This window comes from Dreissena polymorpha, chromosome 1, assembly GCF_020536995.1.
Source record: "Dreissena polymorpha isolate Duluth1 chromosome 1, UMN_Dpol_1.0, whole genome shotgun sequence".
In the NCBI taxonomy this organism is placed as follows: domain Eukaryota; kingdom Metazoa; phylum Mollusca; class Bivalvia; order Myida; family Dreissenidae; genus Dreissena; species Dreissena polymorpha.
Genome location: NC_068355.1, coordinates 2,436,519 through 2,459,420, shown reverse-complemented (window position 1 = coordinate 2,459,420; position 22,902 = coordinate 2,436,519). Strand labels below are relative to the sequence as shown.

Sequence of the window (22,902 nt, the reverse complement as noted above, 5' to 3'; positions counted from 1 at the left end):
TTGTTGTCGAATAACCCACGGCCGGAAGTTTAGATGCGTAGGGATTAAATCACGAGTGCGACACTATAACGTACACGAATTATTTCGATTCTAACACGGTTTTTACTAAAGATTTATACAATGTATCTAAATTTTCTTGTGTACTATTTTATGTCAAGTTCCGCTCATAAAATTAAGTTTCGGCTGTTCTGTCGATCAGATCTCCGCCCTTCTGACTTTAATTCATAAACTACCGGATTATTGCGCTTGTTGAAAATGTATCGTCATGTTTTGTTTAGTTACAGCGCGTGATTTCAGTGTAAAAGCTCCGCCAATAATTAATGCAAATAACACATATACGATGTTCTTCTTTGTTTATATGAAATTTGGCAAGTGCCGTGTTAGAATCTTTATTATATTTTGTTAGTTATGAATGATGTGTCTGCAATTAAACGTTGTATACCTTCTTAGCCAACCAAATACCAAAAAGGTCCTTGTGCGGGCAACGAAAATATGTGGATTAAGTTACCATGTCATATATGAAACGTAATATTGAAAACAAATACAAATTGTGGTGCATATGTATATTATTTATTGCATGTATGAATCATAATAAAATTGCAACAACATTGACATTATGTGCATAATGCAGATAACATATGATACTATAACTAAGCTCTTACCATGTCAGTAATAAATATGCTGAAGCGAAGTGCAACACGAATCTTGAACACATGTAGTTAATACCAGCACGAGTTAAATACCTTTTGCATTAGCAACATGATAATAGTATCTTTTATAAAGACCTATAACATTATTTTAGTATCCATCTTCTCGTACATATCTTTGACAACAACTGTTGAAAATGTCGGTAACAAGTAAAGCATTGTTGAATAAAATGCAGATCATTTATTATACGGATTATTTAAGCATATAGAAGAACGACTTCGGTCAACAATTAAATATAAATTATATACTTTATTTTCGAAAATGTGGCACACATAACAAATAATATTGCAAGACAGTTAATTTAATTAACAATTCATATATTGGCAATAGTCTTCAATTTTTGCTACATCTGTATTTTATTATTTGTTTGGTGATTACCTGTTTGCGTTTTGTGGCCATAAAGGTTTATGTGTTTCACGTTTGTATATTTTTGGTATTTTTTAAAGCTTGTTAATGCTTACAATTACTATTTATTTGTATGCATGTATGACACAACCAACATGACAGGATATTATAACCTTGAGAAATCAAAAGAACAAATGACGTAAAATTGCTAGATCATTTAGTGAAATACGATATGAAACACACGTTTTTTATGCACAAGTCGTTACAAATCATTTGCGAAAAGTTATATGCATGGTATTTTCTAAAGTCCTCTAGACATGCAATATCGATACAAATCATATTTTCTTGGTACGGCAACGTTCATAAATGAACATATCAATATTTCCCATATGTTTGCAATTATATTGGTCAAATTTACAACCTTTGGCTTCTAAACATGCAATTATCAAATATTTATTACATAGTTTTCTACTATATGTGTCCTGTCAAACGAAAGTCTTTTAACAGGTTTATACAAATTAATCTACATGTGAATACATGTAAACGAAGATGACAAGATGCTTTACACATATTAAATTTATCAAAACTTAAGGTACACGTTCATATTTAAAGGTGCAACCGATAAGCCCCATTATGCACATATTACAGAATATCATAATATAAAATAAATAAATTATATATAAACAAATTACGTTAAATTAATTACATGTGTAACAAAGTAGTTGTTGCCATTTCTAACAAAACAAACCATTGTACAACACTTGAAATCGATACAATTATTTCGAAAACAATCGAAATTCATGTACACAGTGTGCACATTTGGTTTTGTCAAAACATACATGTGTAATTTAAAGATTTCGACACTGGACAACTGCTCCGTGTGACACTTATGCCGCCATGTGTGGTCAATGACGACTTGCATTTGTGTACAAAATGTCCGCATGATTAGTCAAAAATGAAAAAAACATTTTAGACAAGCATATTTAGTCACCTTCCATTCATATTTATACCGAACAGCACATCGGTGTTTAAAACGCATAAGGCACTGTTAAATGTTCGTTTTTATGTCAGTGTACGAAACATAAAACTAATTAAATATAATTTTAGGCGTATTACATATCAATGCGCCTATGGTGGATATAACCAATTGTAATATATGTTAAGAGAAAACAATACAAGAATAAATACTAAGTATTAAAAATAAAAGAAATCCGATGTCAGGACTGAAAGATATTGAAAATTTGACAACGAATTGAAAAAATATACGTCAATAGACTTATAACAACATTTGGATGTAAGGCTTCAGTGTTGTTAGATTTCCTTGATTTTGTTAAGGGCCCGGGATGTTTATTGGTATCTTGTTGAGAATTGTTTCGCCTGACGGTAGATGTAGTCTGCAAAAAAGGGACAGGCATTAGACACGATTGTAAGGTCTTATTAGGCGAAAACATAGTCGTTTGGATCCACTTATCCGATCGGGCTTACCTTTTGCGCCAAACTTACACGTGTTATGTTTGTTCCAGCTTGATTATTTGGTCCTGTCAGCTAATTCGGTCATATTTTCAAACTCAACAAGAACTTTTGAGTGTTCGGTCATTTAAGGCATTTCATCAGATTTGCTTAATTAACTTTTTAATAACCAAAACTAAAGTAAAAAAAGACGCCAATAAATATTCAGAAGGTCTCTGTATATCAGTTCATATCATTAAAAAAGTGGGAAATTAATCGTGTAAAGTTCAAAAGAACATTGACATAATAAATTTTTTTAAAGGTTCAGCCGCTTTTTGGAGATGTAGTGCGCACAAACAACATATGCTTTGTCCAAACACACGAAACACGCTGTCATATATAGATAATTAATATTAGTATTTTATGTACATGTATTTAAGAACTTTGGTACTGTTTAAGGAAGTCGAAGTGGCAAATTACTTAATGCGATTACTTACTCAAAAATTATTCCGCTTCCCACACAATTATTCGGGTTCAATAAATCAAGATAGCTTTGCGGACCGACAGTGCGCAATATGTAAAAAAATAATAGGAACAAATCACTCAACATTTCTGGTTACCTCCGGGTAGAGCGGGTACACGCACTGGCCGCTCCCAGGCACAGTGGGCTTGACGAGGAGATGCACGAGGTCCGCCGCCTGCTCGCCGCAGCCCAGCCGGATATTGCTTTCAATACACCGAGTGACGGACAACATCCTACTGAAAGCGATAACGATACAATGCTGTTTTAAAGGGACCGTCAACCAGATTGACAAAAAACAAAAGTTCTAAAATACCGTATTTGTTACAATAATTAGTTTATATTGATTAAAATATCACGACTGGTATATTACATTACTTGAAAAAAAAAATCATATTTTCAGTATATTCAGTAATACAATTTTAATGGGTATGTGTACCAGGTAACTACCAGTTAACTATAAATAACGCAAGTAGATTGATCATGATCGTCACGTTGTAAACCCAGGAATGCAAATTGTGGATGCGTAGTGAATTGTATATATTATATATATATAATGATCAATTTTCTTGCGTTATTTATCTTGTGTATATCGTTATGTTAACTATTTTCGCGATGTACTTTCGATTTCACACGAAATTGTATTACCGAACATACTGAAAATATGAACTTTTTTCAAGTAATCTAATATACTTGTCGTGATATTTTAATCAATATAAAACTAATACTTGTAAACAAATACGGTATTTTAGAAATTCTTTTTGTGTCAATCTGGTTTACGGTCCCTTTAAGTTGGAATAAATCGTTCTGTATTATTTCATACAAATGCGAAATGATCAAACATTGCATACTGGTACGAAATTAACACACCAGTAAATACTGAAATTAAGATAATCCATTCATCTTTTGTGTAAACAACTCAATTTAAATAAGTTCATCATCACTCATGAGCTGATATTCGGGTAAAAAATAAATAACGACAATATGCTATGCAAATATAAATATGATCAATACCTGAAATATTCTGATTTCTGGTCATTTCGTGACGATAAAGATCAGTTCAAACAAAATGAACGGTGTTTAATGACACTGAAATGCTTGTTTCATAACTTAAAAAAACTGTCGTTATAAGACTTAGTAGAAGGAACTATTTAGCCAGTACTATGCAAAATGTTCGTTGAAATGTGTTTAGCTTAAGCATAGTATGTACACTATAAATACTACGTCTGAAGGCGACATATTTATAATATTACTTTGATACAGATCGCTTGTATTGGAGGCCCCTGCTTCAAACGTTCATTTTCCAGTAGCTTCATGAATGTTTGTTATTTAAGAAAAAAAACTCTTGTCATTGGAATATTTACCATTGACTATAAATTAACTTTAAAACCGCACACCCTTATGGCCTGCTTACTTGCATAGCTCCTGTACATCCACTTGGTATACGTGCATCACTGAGCTGCTGATCTCCTTATCAAAGCACCAGTCCGACTTCTTGCCTCGATCAGAGAAACAAATCATATACTGGGCGTACACTGCAATAATAGGAGGATCATCCATATACAGATACGGCTAATACATACTATAAAGGCTTTATTTCGGGTTTTAACTACAATGAGATGAAGATTTATCATGTAAATCACATAAGGGTTGAAACGGTTTTATTAAATAAATAAGATCTACAAACAGGTTGTATGTTTTATGCATCGATGTATAACAAGACTATTGCCAAGCAATATATGTCCCCTAACGGCTTTACCATTGTCAGATTTTTTTTAATTATTTGTTGCCATAGAAACGAAAATTTTTGACGTAGGAACAAAATGAAATGACGTGCATAACGCCATATTGCAATCAATCCATGTTTCAAGATTCATGAAAAAATATGAAGAACTTTTAAAGTCATCGCAGGATCTAGAAAAGTCTGACGGACTGACAGACAGACAGACAGACTGACACACAGAGCGCAAACCATAAGTCCCATCCGGTAAAACCGGCAGTGGACAGTAAACCATAAATGACTACGTGAGCGAGTGCTCGATCCATGTATTATATAGACAACGCGGAATATAAACTTTTAAGATGAACGAGCACTGATACATTTGAAGAAATGAATGTTACCTTGTTATATCCCCACTTTCGGTGAGGGAAGTATATAGATTCGCCCTAGATATAAATAAATATGTTCGTCCGTCTGTCGGAGTTTCGTGCGCGCGTTACTAAATCAAAAATTGCTTTCCACAATATTTATAAGTCAAGTTAAACGTATTGCTGCAGAGTGATGCAACTTTTAAAACAAACCCACGACCATGTGATCCATACTAGTGCACCTTCGTAACTTTTTGGTTCATTTTTCATTCTCACGATTCGTGTCATTGTTTAGCACACAAATATTGTTAACTCGTAATAAACTGTCATTACTACATGTAATCTCAACTGGCTTATTAAACCCTTTTTCGGAAACATTCCGGGTATTGTATGTGAAAACGTGCGACGATCCCAAGGGAGGTAGTGTGTCTATAACTATTCGGTAATATGTTTTTTTTATCCGCCCATTAAATTTCAACTGATCCAACTCGTGAAACAAAAATGCACTTCATATTTGAAGCAAACCATAATGATCGGTGTTAAAAAAAATTAACGCGTTTAATAACAATGTACTATTACTTGATATAACTTCATTACGATCAATATCTCCAGCATATTTTAAAGCGCCCTTAACAGTCCGCCTCCAAAATCTAAGTTTCATATTGTCGTTTTACACTCTGCGTCAGTGTCTGCTTTAAATTTTACAACCTGACTGCGAAATGAATATCAATTTAAAACCTTTTAGGTACAACGATTGTCGATTAATTAAAATTATTCGGAAGCTACGCATTAAATCTTCTTGATTAATTGAGGTAATGCAAATAACCAGAGTTGACATTTCGTGAGGGTCTTTTAATACGATGTACGAAAAGTACACAAGCTGAAAACTTACCTGTAAATAAATCATGACACGTTAGTAGTATTCTGTTCCCTTTCAGCATAATACGTGAGCAAATTTATTTCAAAGCAGTCATCAGTCAAAGTAGTCAAAGTACAATATCGTGTACACCAGATAAACTCCGGATAACGCAGAGTGTGTTTTAGAACCGTTTAAGTTTTATATAACTAATTAAAATACAACGATGAGAAGAACCATGGTGAGAAAATTTATCCATTAAAAGTGTCTTACCAAATTTGTTAATAACGACAATGCATCTTAAACATTTCTCCGTAAACTTGCGTATACAAACGCGATATGTTATGCATTGATCCGTCAAGATACAGTCATTAAAAGATGGATGTGCATAGATCCGCATCGAAATACGTTCATAAAGACGCTGGGTTTTGATTAGCTCTTGCCACGAACAATAATCGAGACGATGAGTTTTTCTTCATACAGAAGACTTTGCAACGCTTTGTATACTTAAGTGAATGTAGGCGCTGATTTTTTTCAAAGCTCCGTCAACTTACGTTCATAGAGGCGATGAGTTTTGCACAGCTCTGTCAACTCTGGGTCGTCTGCAAAGGGTGTAAGTGCGGCCTTGATGTCCTTGTGATGGGAGGTCGGACAGGACTGGAGTAGCTGCCGTACACAATTAAAGGCATCCAAGTACGCACTACAAAGCATAGACGTAAGATATGACATTGCAACAAAACACTTTTCAAATAGTAAAACTCTAAACCGTTCTGGTGAAGAATTTGACGACCACATGTTTTCAAATTGACAAGCAACTGAAACTTTACGTCATCACCATTATAATCATTACTACCATTATCATAAAATAGCATTATATTGTTTAAAGTAAAGAGAATTACAACAACTATATAGATGGTTTTCAAATACTTTATTGGTTGTTTTTTAGCCTGTTCTGATTCGGATACACATATAAAACAGAAAAGAATATCAGTATTAATCAATATGGATTTTGAATCTCAGCGCTTACCAGTAAGATTCAATACTGTTTGCACGTAATGTCAGAAATTGAAACACATCTACTATGTTACTACAATAAATATTTAATAACCTTAATTAATGATAAACATATTAACGCGTAGATAATGAACCGCCCGCTATATTCGCGTGCGATTTGCGTCTCACATTTTAAGAATGAAACTTGCCATGTGTTACAGTGCATGTGATTCAGTTTGCGTTATTGTGTTGTTAAGGTGTTATAACCCTTTACATAAAATCACATGTGTGCTTCAAATCTAAAAATCTTTAAATCATTTTACGTTACGTTTTTCTGTCGAACTGCGAGCGGAATAAGTATAATTATGCTTTTGATTCAGGGAATATTGTCAATATTTCAATATTGCGTTATTTTTAAGGCGTTATTGCTCTTTTTATAAACAAGCTTATGTTCTCAACAAATGCAATCGCTAAGTGCAACCTTTCGAAAAGTATGCAACTGTTGCGGGAAGGTGAACGGTCTGACACAGCTTGGTGTATGTTTGTTTGGATGTATGTTTTATTATATAGTTTAAAGGGTAATGCATGCAGCTTAAATTTTATTTTCCTTAAAAAGATATCTGTAATTGAATGCAGCCTAAGAATACATAACCCTTACCTGCAGTATGCTCTGAGTATTTCAATATCGACGCCAGAGTATAGTCGCCGCTCGCCCCTGTCCACATATACTTTCTGAATGCTGTACTCCCGGAAGCACTCTTGTGTCGCCGCTTGCACCCGGTCGCTCGTTGGGCACAGTGCGGCGCATATCGGCAGAAGGCATACTAGAAAAAAAAGGGCGCAAAGAAATTGTACAGGCATGAGTATGGAGAGTTATCTATCAAGCAATACAAATAGCTAGGCACATTTAAGTGATGGCATGGATTTACAGTCCGAAATCACATCGTTATAAAGCAATTTGTTCAACATTTGTTTTGTATATCATATGACCTTTTGTGATTGCATAAACAAATGTTTAATTGTACAGAGCTTTAAACTTTACAGGCATGCGACGCACACGCGTCGTATTTGGACAAGAACATATACCGTGAGGCTTAGCCCAAATATTACAGTATATCAGATAAACTACTACCAAACATTAAAACAAGGCCGAACAACAATTAAACGTGCAATAACAACATCATACACGGTATTTTGTGGCATTTGAGTACTTTGAACAACCGCGGGAATCCCTCAACAGAAATCAAGAGGCATAACCATCGGCATTACCTCATTTTTATCACTAGAATACAAACGCCGCTTACAGTGTCTCTTATCTGAAACACAATCTTACATCGGCTCTGGATCAATGCAGCCTAGGAATCTCGTGTTCTGATAGATTCGTAAATTAAGTCATAAAACGCGCTATTGTTTTGCGATTACGGTAACATGTCATTGCCCAGATGAGTTTGCAATCATTGACTCAGTTTATTTTTACAGTCAAATATGTCAGTATGACTGATAATATTTCCAAGGGAGCTAGATAAAAGCCGGAAAATGGTAACTAGCCGCATCCAAAAATTAATAGCTAAGGTTTAAAATGTGTATTACATATTTTCGCAGAAACGTTTGTGATCTGATGTCGGTGCTGTATTTTCAAAGGAATGGGTTAATGAAAACTTTCGACAAGTTCTAGTCGAAATTATCAGGTCATGTGGCTACATCGTATAATGCATCGACTGTCCGACACCAAGCTTTTACCTTTATCATAAACAACAACACACCTCAAAACGAACACAGAACTGCAAAAATGCATATACAATCGGAAATGCTTTCTCGTTCTATGCATCTTATATTTGAATATCTGAAATTCTAAGCAGATATGAAGGCTGCTTTTATTATCATTTGCATGATTCATAAAGCCAAACTTTACATTTACAAAGTATTCATCTCACACATACCATATTAAACCAAATGACTGTAGGTTTGCTTTGGGTACTATACACTGTACATAATAATGGAAAGCAAATATAAAAAAAATCAAGATCGTTGAAAGTATGAAACCATGGTTATGCTTACCTATAATTTATGGTGAGTAGAGTTGAAAAAGTGAACTGAAAGTACATGTTTAATATTTTTGTAATACAGTGTTATGCATATACACGTCTATTAACTCTATATGGTTTCGCATCACCATGTAAATGTTTGTATTGAAATTGTAGTGTACTGAAGTCTCTTTTTCCCCTGACGTTTGTGACGCGCATGTGTACCCGACATTTGCGGCGGAATGTGTTTCATTTGTTCATTTATAAACTGGAAGCATTTTCCGATTTGACAAACTCAGATAATATAGGGTTATTTATTCTCAATGCAGCTGACGCCGTATCAACAACAATAAAACGTTCGCAGACAGTCCACAAATTCATATTACACTGTTTGCAATTTTTGCCGCTGCCAGTCAATTTCATTTTTTATTTTCAGATGGTTTTCCAGGTATATCTGCATATTAAAGATTAAACGACAATTCTATGTTGAAACGTATGGGTGAGATACTTAGAAACTGTTGAAGAAATGTTTATTTAACTTCAATAAATAAAATACAATATTTGCATTTGGTAAAGTTACAGAAAATCTATACAAGGCTCACATTTTGTCTAGTGAAAGAAATACTATTAAATAGCCACATTTTGTCTAGTGCAAGACATAATACACAATTTACACATTTGATATGGTCCACAAAATAATATTAAAAAATTAACATTTAATAAAGTACAATAAATAATATAACAAATTCACATTTGGTTTATTCCATGAAATAATATTAAATATTTACATTAATCGATTAAGCTCTCGCAGCTTAAATTTTCTAAAAAATAGAAAATAAATAGAAATAACGTATATTAAAGTAAGACTGGGTTAAATACAATAGCAATTTTATTTGAGCAAAGATATGATTTGAGTATTTCAAAAATTGCATTACATGTTTAATCTTCATTAAATTATGAAGCCCGATAAAACAACAACTGCCTTGAACTCTTAAGCACAAATGTTATAGATACGTATCATAATTTAACACAATTATTACAAACAATGATCACAAGGTAATAAAAGGTCCGACTTGATGAATAAATCAAAAACAAAAAGCTATCATTTGAGCATGTATATTTTTATACATGTTTATAATTATGTTTTTCTTGTTGTAATTCTCTTCTTGAATATTAAATAAATAAATAAAGTATAAAACTCAATTCAGAGCGTATATAAACGCACAACACTCTCACAAATAACTTATTATTATCTGTATTACTCTTTTTTCACGCATGTATGAATGTTTTACATAGATCACGATGAGCTGTAACATGTTTAAGTGAATAAAATATTGTTATATTCTGTTCTGTCTAGAATCATTAGTTATGTATACACTCCATTACTAAATAATATACTAAATAATATATACAAGTTTTTGTCCTTTATAAAATTGGTGCATGTTCAATTAGAATCTGCAATAATATTTTTTTCTATTACAAAAGATATTGATACTCAAGCTGGTTGTTTTTTTGCTTTTCGGTCGTGACCTTACGACACTTTGCACGAAGATTTGAGCGTCATAACAAACGCATAGATGATACTGCAGATTAGTTCGAGTAACCAATACCCAGCCAAGTGTTCGTATTTTTCTTTATATTAGCTAGAATGTGAACATCCAAAACTACGTTAGGCATTCGATTTCTGCTCTATATTAAATCTACAATGCCCAGTGTCGACTAACCTATTCACAAGCACGCGAATTATTTACCTCGTTATGTTGATAAGAATTGTTAACAGCGTTTTGTTGATAAAAATTGTTCAAACTATTGAACAACACAAATTGCGAAATCCATATTTATTTATATTCTTTTGTCCTTGCAAAGTTGTATAATGAGGTCCCCCGATACATAATAATTCTGAAACTATTGGTATATATGAGAACAATTTATTTGTTGAAGCCATTCATTTTTAAGTTTCTGCTTTCTCTTAGTTAAGAAATCAAAGCTAATTTAAGCTAATGTTTGCGATCGGATTATTTTTTTACAAAACTATTTTAAACATTCAACGAGCATGTAACTGTAGGTTGTTTGTTGGGATAATGTGGCCTAAATCATTATCATTACGTAGCAACTTCAAAGCCTCTCTGCAGTACAACTGCAATCGTAGGCGGATAATACATGCCGTGTTTGACATTAAAACTGTTTGAGCAATACAGTTAATAAGATATATGAGAATCTGATTCGAAACGTTAATTCGCATTTTATGATAGCAATACTTTATCTGTATCATCTATTTATCTACTTGCTTTTGATATCGGAGCAGTTCCGTTGGATAATTCCAGAAATCACGTTGCCATCTATTTCATGTCACATTTCAAAATTAATTTTAACCGTAACAAAACTTGCACTACAATTGGTAGATTATTATCCTTCAAATAAGAACAACTACTTCTCATTTGTGTTTTAGTTTAATTAGAACGTGTGTAGTACATCATGTGCTGAATTAACTACAATTTTACTACCCTTACGTAATAAATATACATAATTTTAAAACAACTAGGGCATTTAAGTATTGATCGTTTAAATGTATAACGTGTAAAATCGAGAAATCAACAAAACATTATTAGCACTTCATAAAGAAATGGTGCGGAGAATGGAAACAAACTAGAGAAGAAGTAATGTGTACCCTCAAATGTGTGTACCCTGAACAAACACCTAATTATGCACTGGATAAGGATCTAATGTTTCGATGCATTAATATTTTAGGATAGTGTATTAATACGAGAATCAAGTATTGCTTATCAGCGGCTTCTAAGTACCCACTAGTGCAATATATGTACCTGATCATGTAACTGATTTTTGAACCTATTATAAATAGTATTCATATCGGGACTATGGTTTGTTCCATGTAATTATGAATGGTCGCTTGGAAAGACTTCTTTCTGCGCTATTCATTAATCAATTATTGTTTTGAACGGTGACAAATTTTATATCGTATTTGATAAAACAGTAGGCAATAAGCCCATGAGTTTACATGAAATGTCTTATACAATATTTAAAAAAAAACAAAGTCACAGGTCATTCGAATCATAAACAACAAAAATATATCGGTACATTGTTAGGCAAAGTATTTGGGTATTTTAGAGAAGACAATATACAGCGAGAGGCTGTGCATAAATATATATACAAAAGTCTTGTCATATTAATATTATATATTATACGTATTTCTTATTTCCCATACTTTAAAAATGTACATAGCTAAATTTTTAACAATATTGCTCCTTTAAGAGGTCAATAAATCTTTAAACTTTAACATATTTGGTCTTACGTAATAACCTTGTTTTAAATAAGCTTTTCTTACATCAGTATATACTGTACAATCTATTACAAAGTGGTATTCATCTTCTAAGTAATTGCATAAAGTACATTTTCTTTCTTCATAAGGAATAGCTTTTGGTTTTTGTCATCTACCCGTTTCAGCTTTATGCTTATGTGCAGAATATGCCAGAATATCAGGGCAACGTGCAAACGGGTCACGCATACAAAACGATGTCGATGATTCTTGCATGCAACCTGTGCAGAATAGAGTAAAACTATATAATAAAAACGAACAAAACGAAAGCAAGTAGAAGTAAATTGATATTTATACTAATATTTATATTTATTAAAGTATTTTGTTAGTCAAGACACAACTACGAAAACGACTTATAATACTATTCCTACTACAACTACTTCTACTACTACTACTGCTACTACTACTTCTACTACTACTACTACTACTACTACTACTACTACTACTACTACTACTACTACTACTACTAATAATAATAATAATAATAATAATAATAATAATAATAATAATAATAATAATAATAATAATTATTATTATTATTATTATTATTATTATTATTATTATTCCATATTGTTAATTTATTAGTATTTTTGTTTGTTTTAGTATCGTTAGTATTATTCGTATAATTGTTGTTATCCTCGGCTCCATTATGTCTGCAAAACTAATGCAAATTCGTTGGTTGATAATGTAGATCACGTGCCACGCGTTTGTGGCGGTTACAGTGAACCATGACATTTAAACAAATCCCGAAGGGACAGATGCATCACATGCAGCGCATAAATCTTTGCAGCAAATGTAAACTGCAACAGCTGAAACAGATGTTTATTTGCTATGGGCCCAGAATATGTATTTCTAATTGACCAATTTAGCTCACTCGCTTTTGCAAATGTCTTAATGAACTACACAGCGGATCTGTTTAAGGTAGTGCACCTCTAATGGGCACATATCCAAATATAATCTAATTAATTATTTTCTTAATCAGCATCATTTCACTGAACTACATGCAATTTTGTAGGTAGGCTTTCCGTGCTTTTTAAAAAAATATACCGTTTTTTTCAAAACCACCCCCACGCTCAGCTTTTGTACAGTTTATTTTCACCCCTGGGGTATATAAAAGTTCCATAATTCATTCAAATTTCTAAATATGGGCATGCTGTTGGTGTGTATAGATGCAGTAAAGGTGTTTAAAATTTAAACAAGATTAAATAAGTATTCTTTTACAGACATTTATTTTTTACAAATTTTTATCTATGGAAGAGCGCCATGAAATGTAAGTGATTTCAGCCAAGTAAAAATTGGGTCGGTTAAAAACAAAGTGTCATAAAATTCAAAATAGTACCATTTAAGTTATATTTTAAACATAGTTTTTATAGAAACACTAAATACAGCAAAAATACCAAGAAATAGACAAATTTACCGTTTACTTTTTGAAATAAAAATAAAAATTCAACATGCATCATCCGTATTTTCAGCAGTAAATCACCCAATTTAGCCATAACGTTGTTTTAATTTAAAAAATTGAAGGATGTGCATAAAAATTTCAACATATTAACAACAAAACATAGCATATATGCATCATTAAATCAAATTACGTTAGAAAAGAAATAAAACGTGTCGCAAAAACTATGCGATGTCGGTAGGATTCGAACCTGCGCGGGAAGATCCCAAAAGATTTATAGTCCATCGCCTTACCCACTAGGCCACGACAACTTCACATTTGCGCAGGCTTAAATTAGATATGAATACGTAAACAGGTAAAAAGGCTCGCCAATCTTTGAAGAAATCGCGAAATCGTATTTTTTCAGATGATATTTGGATCAAAGTCAATATTTATTGTGAAAATAATGTATTCAAAAGGAATTACGTAAACATATAACAAAATTCGAACTTTGAAAAAAATAAAATGCATCTCTCGGAAATAACCGATCATTGAAGATCGACAATGGTCGTAAAATAAATCGCGGGAAATCATTAGAGGTGCACTACCTTAATATAACACATGAAATCACACCGCTTGAAAACCGCTGCTCGAACAACGGTTCGCAATAACCGAATTATTTATTTATATTTTATTTAAACCTTTTCATTGAAGCTCGATTGCATTAAAAGCCAAAGGCTTATTTGAAACGCTCCCGAGTCCGTTTCCTGTGCCTATAACCAGTACTTGGTGTCTTTAGAGGTGATTTCAAGAACGCTCACACAGTGGGGATGGACACGTTACCTCCCGGTCGCTAAGCGGACAACATTAACACTATTTATATTTTGCATATTTGTATATTGTGATAACTTCATATTCAAAAGCGGATGAAAATGTATCGTTAGTATAATAAATTGTGTTAACCATCAAGGATGGGTAAAATCGTATAATCGATTCTGATGATGTTGGTGTCAATAGGTTCATCAGAATAATAGCGTAGAGTTGTGGCATTTTTTCATCTAGATACTCTCACAGAAATTGTGACTTTTTGATTGCAAAGGGTCAAATCATGTCTAATATAGAATCGATCACATTCAATCGACCGTTTAATGTTGAACAAGTGTAAAATAAAAAAGTTGTTTAATGTTTTACCAGTCAAACACAAGTTCGTAACAGCCAATCTGAGCTTGATGTCAACTTATGTTAACACCTCGTAGAGAACGTGTCCTTAAGAGCAATTTTAGTCAATTAACAAAGATCTTAGAGATAACAATACCTGTTTTAATGTGCATGACATGTACACATGACAATATAATAAAATGATATTAACAATGATACTACTACTACTAATACTGATACTACTTATAATAATTGTTAATATTACAGACAGACAAACGCACAGACAGACAGACAGACAGTTTATTCAGACTTATACAAAAGACCACCGTCTTCATACTACAATATACATATTATTTTCTGTCAAAGCGGCAATGACAGTATTGAACAGTATTATTTAGAACGCATTTCTTATAACAAGAGTTGCTTTGCTATATTTACATGCATAACAAAGAAATGATTTGTCACATGAAACTAATAACTTGTGGAATTTATATACAGATGGGTAAATTTACGGCTTTTTTCCCTTTAAACCAGTGTACAATCGCCATATACATATAAAATGGTATTCATCTTCTAAATCCAAGTCATTACAACATAAACAATAACGTAAATTTCGTAGCATGTTATTTTGGGCGTATCTGCCAGTTTGGATTCTCAACGGATGTGAATAGACACTTAATCTTAAAAAAAATAATCGCGAACGTCTAGGAAGTAAATCTTAATATGTTTCATATTCCAAACAGCTTTTAAAAACTTTATACATATCTAATACAGTACTATTATTCATTTTACCGTACCACTCTTGTTTAAAATTGTCATAAAGTCTACATTTGATTTTGCTAACATAACTATAAACGTGTACAACGTTTGGATTTTCAAATAAATAACCGAATCCAAAATAATTTAACAGTCATGTTCTTGACATTTGGTACCCAGTTTGTATAACCTTTATTACAATCGCTAAAGGCTTGAACACAGCGTACATTTTGATATTTTCATTATTCATAACTGTCAACAAATATTTAATAATTTTAACAAACCTGTTTACATACAACGTATATCTACTTAATTTTCCATAATAAGCCATGTTACATGTATTTATGTTCATTTGTAGCAAGCGTTTGCATTTTTTTTTTAATGTATACGTTCTAAATAATCGGACTTCGTGAAACCAAATCCCCTGAAGCATAATTTAATATAAAACCCACAAAAGAGACAAAAAATTGAAGATATTTTCAGTTTTATTTAAATTTCATCGCATTTCGACAATAATGTATTCATGGCCTAAAATTCTTTTACCAAATGTTCCTGGTTTAGTTTAAAAATTCCAGTATAATTCAACACTGTGCCTAAATAGTTACAATTATCAACAACTTCAATACTATTGCCATTGTATACCAATTTTTCGTTTCCTTGTAATCTACCCCTCTTTCGAAATACCATTATTTTCGTGTGTTTCTGTGTTCACATTTAACCCCCAAAATATAAGTATAAGTTTTCTAAATGTGTTCGAACTTCAGCAGGTGACTTGCCTAACATAGCCATGTCATCAGCAAATAAAAGTTAAATAAACACAATATAATCTATGTTGAAACAAGAGTTAATTATATCTTGTAGGTAAAGTCCAAGGTCATCATCATCATCATCATCATCATCATCATCATCATCATCATCATCATCATCATCATCATCGTCATCATCATCATCATCATCATCATCATCATCATCATCATCATCATCATCATCATCATCATCATCATCATCATCATCATCATCATCATCATCATCATCATCATCATCATCGTCATCATCGTCATCATCGTCATCATCGTCATCATCGTCATCATCGTCGTCATCATCATCATCATCATCATCATCATCATCATCATCATCATCATCATCATCATCATCATCATCATCATCATCATCATCATCATCATCATCATCATCATCATCATCATCATCATCATCATCATCATCAACATCATCATCATCATCATCATCATCATCATCATCATCATCATTATAAACATCATTAACATCATTTTCGTCGTCATCGTCGTCTTCGTCATCATCGTTATCATCACAACCATCGCTTGAATCATTATAATCATCATCAATATATTCATCATCAACAAAAACAACAACATAATCATCATCATCAACAACAACAACTTCATTGCATACATAAAAATAGTCAGCAGAAGCAGCGGCAGCAGCCATGGTAATAGTTTTAATACTAGTATAGTAAAAATGTGAAATGCTTGCCTTTTTCGTTACAAAAATATGCGTTTGTTTAAAATGTTTTATGTTATTGTTAAAGCAATAATAGTGTTCGCTAAATAAGTCAAGATACGTTATGTATGTAATTATCGACATTTGTCTACAGTGTAATGCGCTTTATACAATATTCAAAAAGTCGTTGACATAAACATTTGGCGTAAAACATCTGTGATAAAATCGCTAATACAAAAATTTTAATTAAGTTGTCGAGTGTTGCATTAACGCAAAGGCGCCTTTAATCTGAACGATTTTTTTTATAATTTAATGTTTTCTTGTTCTGTTTATGAAATAAACTGCGTTTAAAAGGGAATTAATGTTTCACTTAAAATTAAACCAATCGGGTATGTCCCAATCATATATTAAAAAAACACAAAATGAATGCAGTATGCAAATCAAGTAGCTTATTTTCGCTTATACCAATTGCGTATGATAGCATCGCTTTTACTAATCCGTTTCAAGCGCATGACTTAAAAGCGAAAATAATTATGTTAATCTGCCTCAATAAATTATTTCATGAAATGATAAGCAAGTACTTACCGGCAATTAAAAACACATTTATTCGACAAAACGTACATAACGATTTCAATGTAACTTTATTTTTACGATGTAAAATAAATTCAACACTATATCTTCGCTCAATCATGTTTATTTTATTGTATATATCCAAACTGTTTTATTTTTCAAAATGTGTTTTGAATGTAACACTGTAGAAAACTTTGTCGAACAATAGCCCATCCCAATGATTTGCTTTATGTATAACAACACATCGTTGTATATTGTATCAGCGCGCGTTACTGTTATGCTCTTGAATTCACATAAATGTTCGAAAGCACGCTCCGCCTCGTTTGACAACATCTAACACGCATTGAAACAATCCATACGTAAATACCGCCCTATGGCTCGACGTTAATTGATTCACATGCATTACTGCTTCCGCTGATAAACACAACTACATTTAGCACAACGACATCTTTATGTTTATCTCGAGTTTTCAAATCAAGTAGTTTAATTTCAAAAAAATATAATTTAGTAGGATTTATTCTTTTCAAAACCTTTGAAACAATGTCGCGATATTCTTACACGATATATACGCACTCCATACAACGATCTGTCAAAGGGGCTGTTTTGTTTGAAATATAAACATACTATAAATCTTTGAGATATAATTCGCTCCGATATTGTGGGCGGGCCAAGCGGTGAAGAATTCGCCGATGTTCTCATAGATAATAAAATAATGGACAAGTCAATCGTTGATAGGGGACATTCATAATATTCATGTCTACATCTTAACTAAAAGACTATGAAAACATGGACCTCATTTTCTGAACTTCTAAGCAAATACGTCGGTTGACGATGTTCTTATCATGCAGCATTCTCAATTGAATATGGACTGTGTCGAGTTCCCCTGCATTTAGATTCTGCAAAAAGCACGGTTACGCCGTCATATTTGCCTCACCTCAGTAAAACTTCTCCGTCAATTCTTATAAACACCGATGTTTTATTATTATTTTCATTTTCACCATCATCATCGTCATCATCATCATCATCATCATCATCATCATCATCATCATCATCATCATCATCATCATCATCATCATCATCATCATCATCATCATCATCATCATCTTCATCATCATCATCATCATCAACAACAACATCATCAACAACAACATCATCATCATCATCATTTGTATCATTATCATCATCATTTGTATCATCATCATCATCATCATCATCATCATCATCATCATCATCATCATCATCATCATCATCATCATCATCATCATCATCATCATCATCAACAACAACAACATCATCAACAACAACATCATCATCATCATCATTTGTATCATTATCATCATCATTTGTATCATCATCATCATCATCATCATCATCATCATCATCATCATCATCATCATCATCATCATCATCATCATCATCATCATCATCATCATCATCATCATCATCATCATCATCATCATCATCATCATCATCATCAACAACAACAACATCATCATCATCATCATCATCATCATCATCATCATCATCATTATCATCATCAGTATCATCGTCATCATCGTTGTAATAATAATAATATTAATAATAATCAGGAGAAGCAGTAGCAGAACAAATATAATAATAATCCTAATCACTATCACCATCATCGTCATCGTCATTATCGTAATCCAGATCCTAATCATCATCATCCGTCTCCTCTTTCTCGTCCTCCTCCTCCTCATCATCATCAACATCATCATTATCATCATCGTCATCATCAACACCATTATCATTAACATAATGACTGTCATGATCATGGTTACATAATCATCATGATTAATATAGAATCATACTGCTTTTTTCATTATCATGAACAACACCAACAACAACAAACTGTTCAACCATCACCAACAACATAAAATCATCATCAACAACAACAAAAACCGGAACAGTAACACAGTTTACTTTATTAACCTTATCGTCCTCACCAGTACTGTGCTCGCTACAATTCAAGGAATACATTCTTTTTCGAGTGGAGCATGTTAATCATGATAATGATGATGTTGACAATTATAAAACATGTGCGTTTTCTGTGTTAAGAGAACGCTTGGATTGATTTATTGAATTATATAGCATTCTTAACTAGACGGATGGAACATTTCAAGACAATCGGAACTGCAACTTTGGTGAATGATTTGAAGATACCCTACTGTTAATAACTTCCGCTTATATTTTTGTTTTCAATTTCAATTCACTAATCATGCGTTAATTACCAAGACATCGATGTATTCCATCTTGTTTACATTTTAGAGTTTAAATTCACCTAAGATTTTTTCTAATGGACATGTTTATAGTTTTTGTTGAGCTGATAAATCATGGTAGTTTTGTGTTCTGTTTGTAAATGTGCCTTTTAATGGATGTCAAGTGGAAAGGTTTAGACTGGCATACCGGGGATTGTATAGCCGTGGTGAAAATAGCATGATTACCGAATCATTTCAACGTTACGCTCCAAATCGTTTACATCCATACTTCTAAAAAAATGTATGACGTGATTTAAAGTATTTTATAAATGACATGTACTGACTATATCGTAATTGACGTATGCATTTTCCTTAGAAAGCTGGTATCGATACATAATACGCTGAAGTCGAATTCATGAATTAGGTATTCTTTTTTTATTTACATGAATCATCCAAAAGTCCAAGAGATGAAAACGCAATACTCCTCAATGAATTAGGTGATAAGGAATTCACCATATGCTTTATTTGAGCGCTAAGCAAGCATGTTTTAATTGCGCATATAATTACTTATATGTAAATTTATCTGAATAGTGTTTAGTATTTAAATATACAATCACTGACTTTTTTGAACTACGGATGTTTCTCGCCATTTTTCATCGGATATTTGTTAACACATTTGTTTTTCTAAACAAAAACATATATCGGCTACATTACCGGAAAACATTCCCATGGTTCAATGTCTGCGGTAGAGTAAGGGTATTTAAGAGTTTTATAAATATTTGGTGAAAATTGTTGCTGGTTTATTTCTCAACTACATCACTGATAAATAGAAAAAAATAACTGATATTTTCGATGAATTATACGCGATGAAAATGTATTACGAAATGATAGAAACACGTGTAAAAGGTATTTCATCGATATTTAAATTGGGTAGATTATATATCAGCAGAACGTTATGTTTCTCATTAAATTAAACTGTAACAACATATTACACTTGGTGACCCACTCAAAAACCAAGCAAACCGTACGTATGATATGTTCCAGTAAATGGTTGAAACATATATTGATTAATAAAATACTATTTTGTATATCAGTATTGAACTGTTATAATCCTGATACGATTTGAGTACGCAACATAAAAGGTCTAAAATAAACTACCAGTGGATTCGGCTCTAATGCACTGCCAACATTATTACTCTCAGCATGGTTCATTGTCGATATTGTCAAACAGACAAACACCTTAAATTCACACGGGTTGGTATATGGTTCAAATATATGACTTCCAATACAATGGTTCTGTTATCAGCTCAAGTTTCAGGTTTCACCATGGTACAAATTATTATGCCGTCCAGCGGCGGGAATGATTCTAAATTATCTAAAACTGTTTTCAATTCAATGGTTGATATTAAATCCTTGAACTGAAAAGTTGCATTTAGTCAATTAGTTAATTTTTTCAATACGACACAAATTCATAAATTATCCATGAATAAAGACGGGCTGCATAATTTAATGAAGTATTCGCCGAGGGTACACATCATAAATTGGACATAACAATTTAATTATATTCGCTTAGCTTTAATTTGTCGGTTTCAATGTCAGTTTATTTGCAGAATTGAAAATTATCAACAGCAAGATGACAACCTTAGATGCAAAACACACAAAATCAAATTGTCTTTATTACAGTTATATAATTATTCACGACTGACAAAGGGGCATCACATTAGATTAATATAATAATATAAGACTAAGAGAACAATCGTAGCAAAATAGTGGAACAATTCCAGTTGATTATTCCGACCAAGCAGCCCAATGTCTTCAGAAGCATTTAAAATATAATAAAAATATAATAACTAATTAAATTTATACATGTAGAAATACAAGTGGCACGGCCCTTTTGCGACGCCATTACTGGGTACGGAGATTAACATTCAGCGTGTGCCGAGCAAGAGCCGAATTTAATTCACGTCTCTCTATCACAATTGTTTTGTCAGTAAGAAATCGTGAATCTTTATTTTCCGCACATGTACATCGTTACTGGACTTAACTAAGCCGAATTGTTTATAACCAGTCATATTGCTTTTTTCAAGACATCATTTATCGTTTGATTTAGAGTAACAACTTTACTGACTGGATATGAACCACTGATCTAATACGAATACAAATTCTGCAAGTTACTTGTCTTAGTAAATGACAAACGAATATTGTGAAAACGATACAATTCAAAAACTTATTGTTCAATTAATTGGTGATCCAAATAATCCGCTCTTAAATACAAATATATATTAAATTGTTTAAAAACGAAACGTTTGTACCAGATAATCTCTCGAGGAAAAATACTTACCTAACCAACGAATTACTTGTTGTAATTTACTTTACATCTTTTTATGTTTTAGTTATTGTTTATTGACTATCAATGTCCATTTTGACGGCTGAATTAGTGCATAATTATGCTAGGTAGCTAGGTAGATTGAAAACCAATAGCAGCAAAAACAACACCATATCAAATGCAACATAGGAAGACAGAAAGATTAATATGGATAATCGGATACAAGTCGTCAATATTCAGAATTAAAGAGTTTATACTCAAACAGTACCGCTGTCAAATCAGAACATCTAATGAACACATGCAATACGTGTTTAATATCAGTATCCTTTGCTGTCAAGAATTCTTAACTGTATATACGTTCTCTTCAAAAGAAACCCAAGGCGATACAATGAAACTATTCATACAATTTCTTCACAATGTACCCTCGATTACCAATATGTTTTCCTATCATGTCAGGACTTTAATATAAAAAGCAAGTCAGAAAGTATTAAAACAGAAATACATCGGTAATTGGGTATATACTGGGGTCAGCGATAAAATAAAGAAAGAAAGTACTAGCGAACAGATAAGACACGAACTATGCGAACACTTTCTTCGCAATTAACCCGCCAATTGTCATTCTTATCGTGCCACGAGTTCAATAATCAAAGAATGTCAGTATTTGTTAAGAATGAAGTATATCAGAGATAGGTTTATAACATA

General features: G+C 32.5%; 1 protein-coding gene across 2 annotated transcripts; it reads right to left on the bottom strand.

Moving 5' to 3' along the window:
* Positions 1-556: 556 nt before the first annotated feature.
* LOC127868688 (uncharacterized) lies at positions 557-18,172 on the bottom strand. 2 transcript variants are annotated; one of them, XM_052410638.1, is made up of 6 exons: positions 17,674-18,172; positions 7,618-7,783; positions 6,521-6,666; positions 4,437-4,557; positions 3,111-3,261; positions 557-2,447 (listed from the first exon to the last, which is right to left on the bottom strand). In XM_052410638.1, the coding sequence occupies exons 1-6, from the start codon at positions 17,777-17,779 to the stop codon at positions 2,271-2,273; spliced, it is 867 nt and encodes a 288-aa protein (XP_052266598.1). In that variant the 5' UTR covers positions 17,780-18,172; the 3' UTR covers positions 557-2,270. The 2 variants fall into 2 exon arrangements, with proteins under 2 accessions (XP_052266598.1, XP_052266606.1); XM_052410646.1 differs by having other exon boundaries at positions 3,123-3,261; positions 17,674-18,159.
* Positions 18,173-22,902: the final 4,730 nt, after the last annotated feature.

What these genes read in the sequence shown, in the direction of transcription:
- LOC127868688 (XM_052410638.1), bottom strand. Translation starts at nt 17,779, where the DNA reads ATGATTGAGCGAAGATATAGTGTTGAATTTATTTTACATCGTAAAAAT. An exon ending in ATACTCAGAGCATACTGCAG is followed by an intron (nt 6,667 to 7,617) that starts GTAAGGGTTATG and finishes TATGCTTTGTAG; the next exon opens with TGCGTACTTGGATGCCTTTA. An exon ending in GATGTACAGGAGCTATGCAA is followed by an intron (nt 3,262 to 4,436) that starts GTAAGCAGGCCA and finishes TATCGCTTTCAG; the next exon opens with TAGGATGTTGTCCGTCACTC.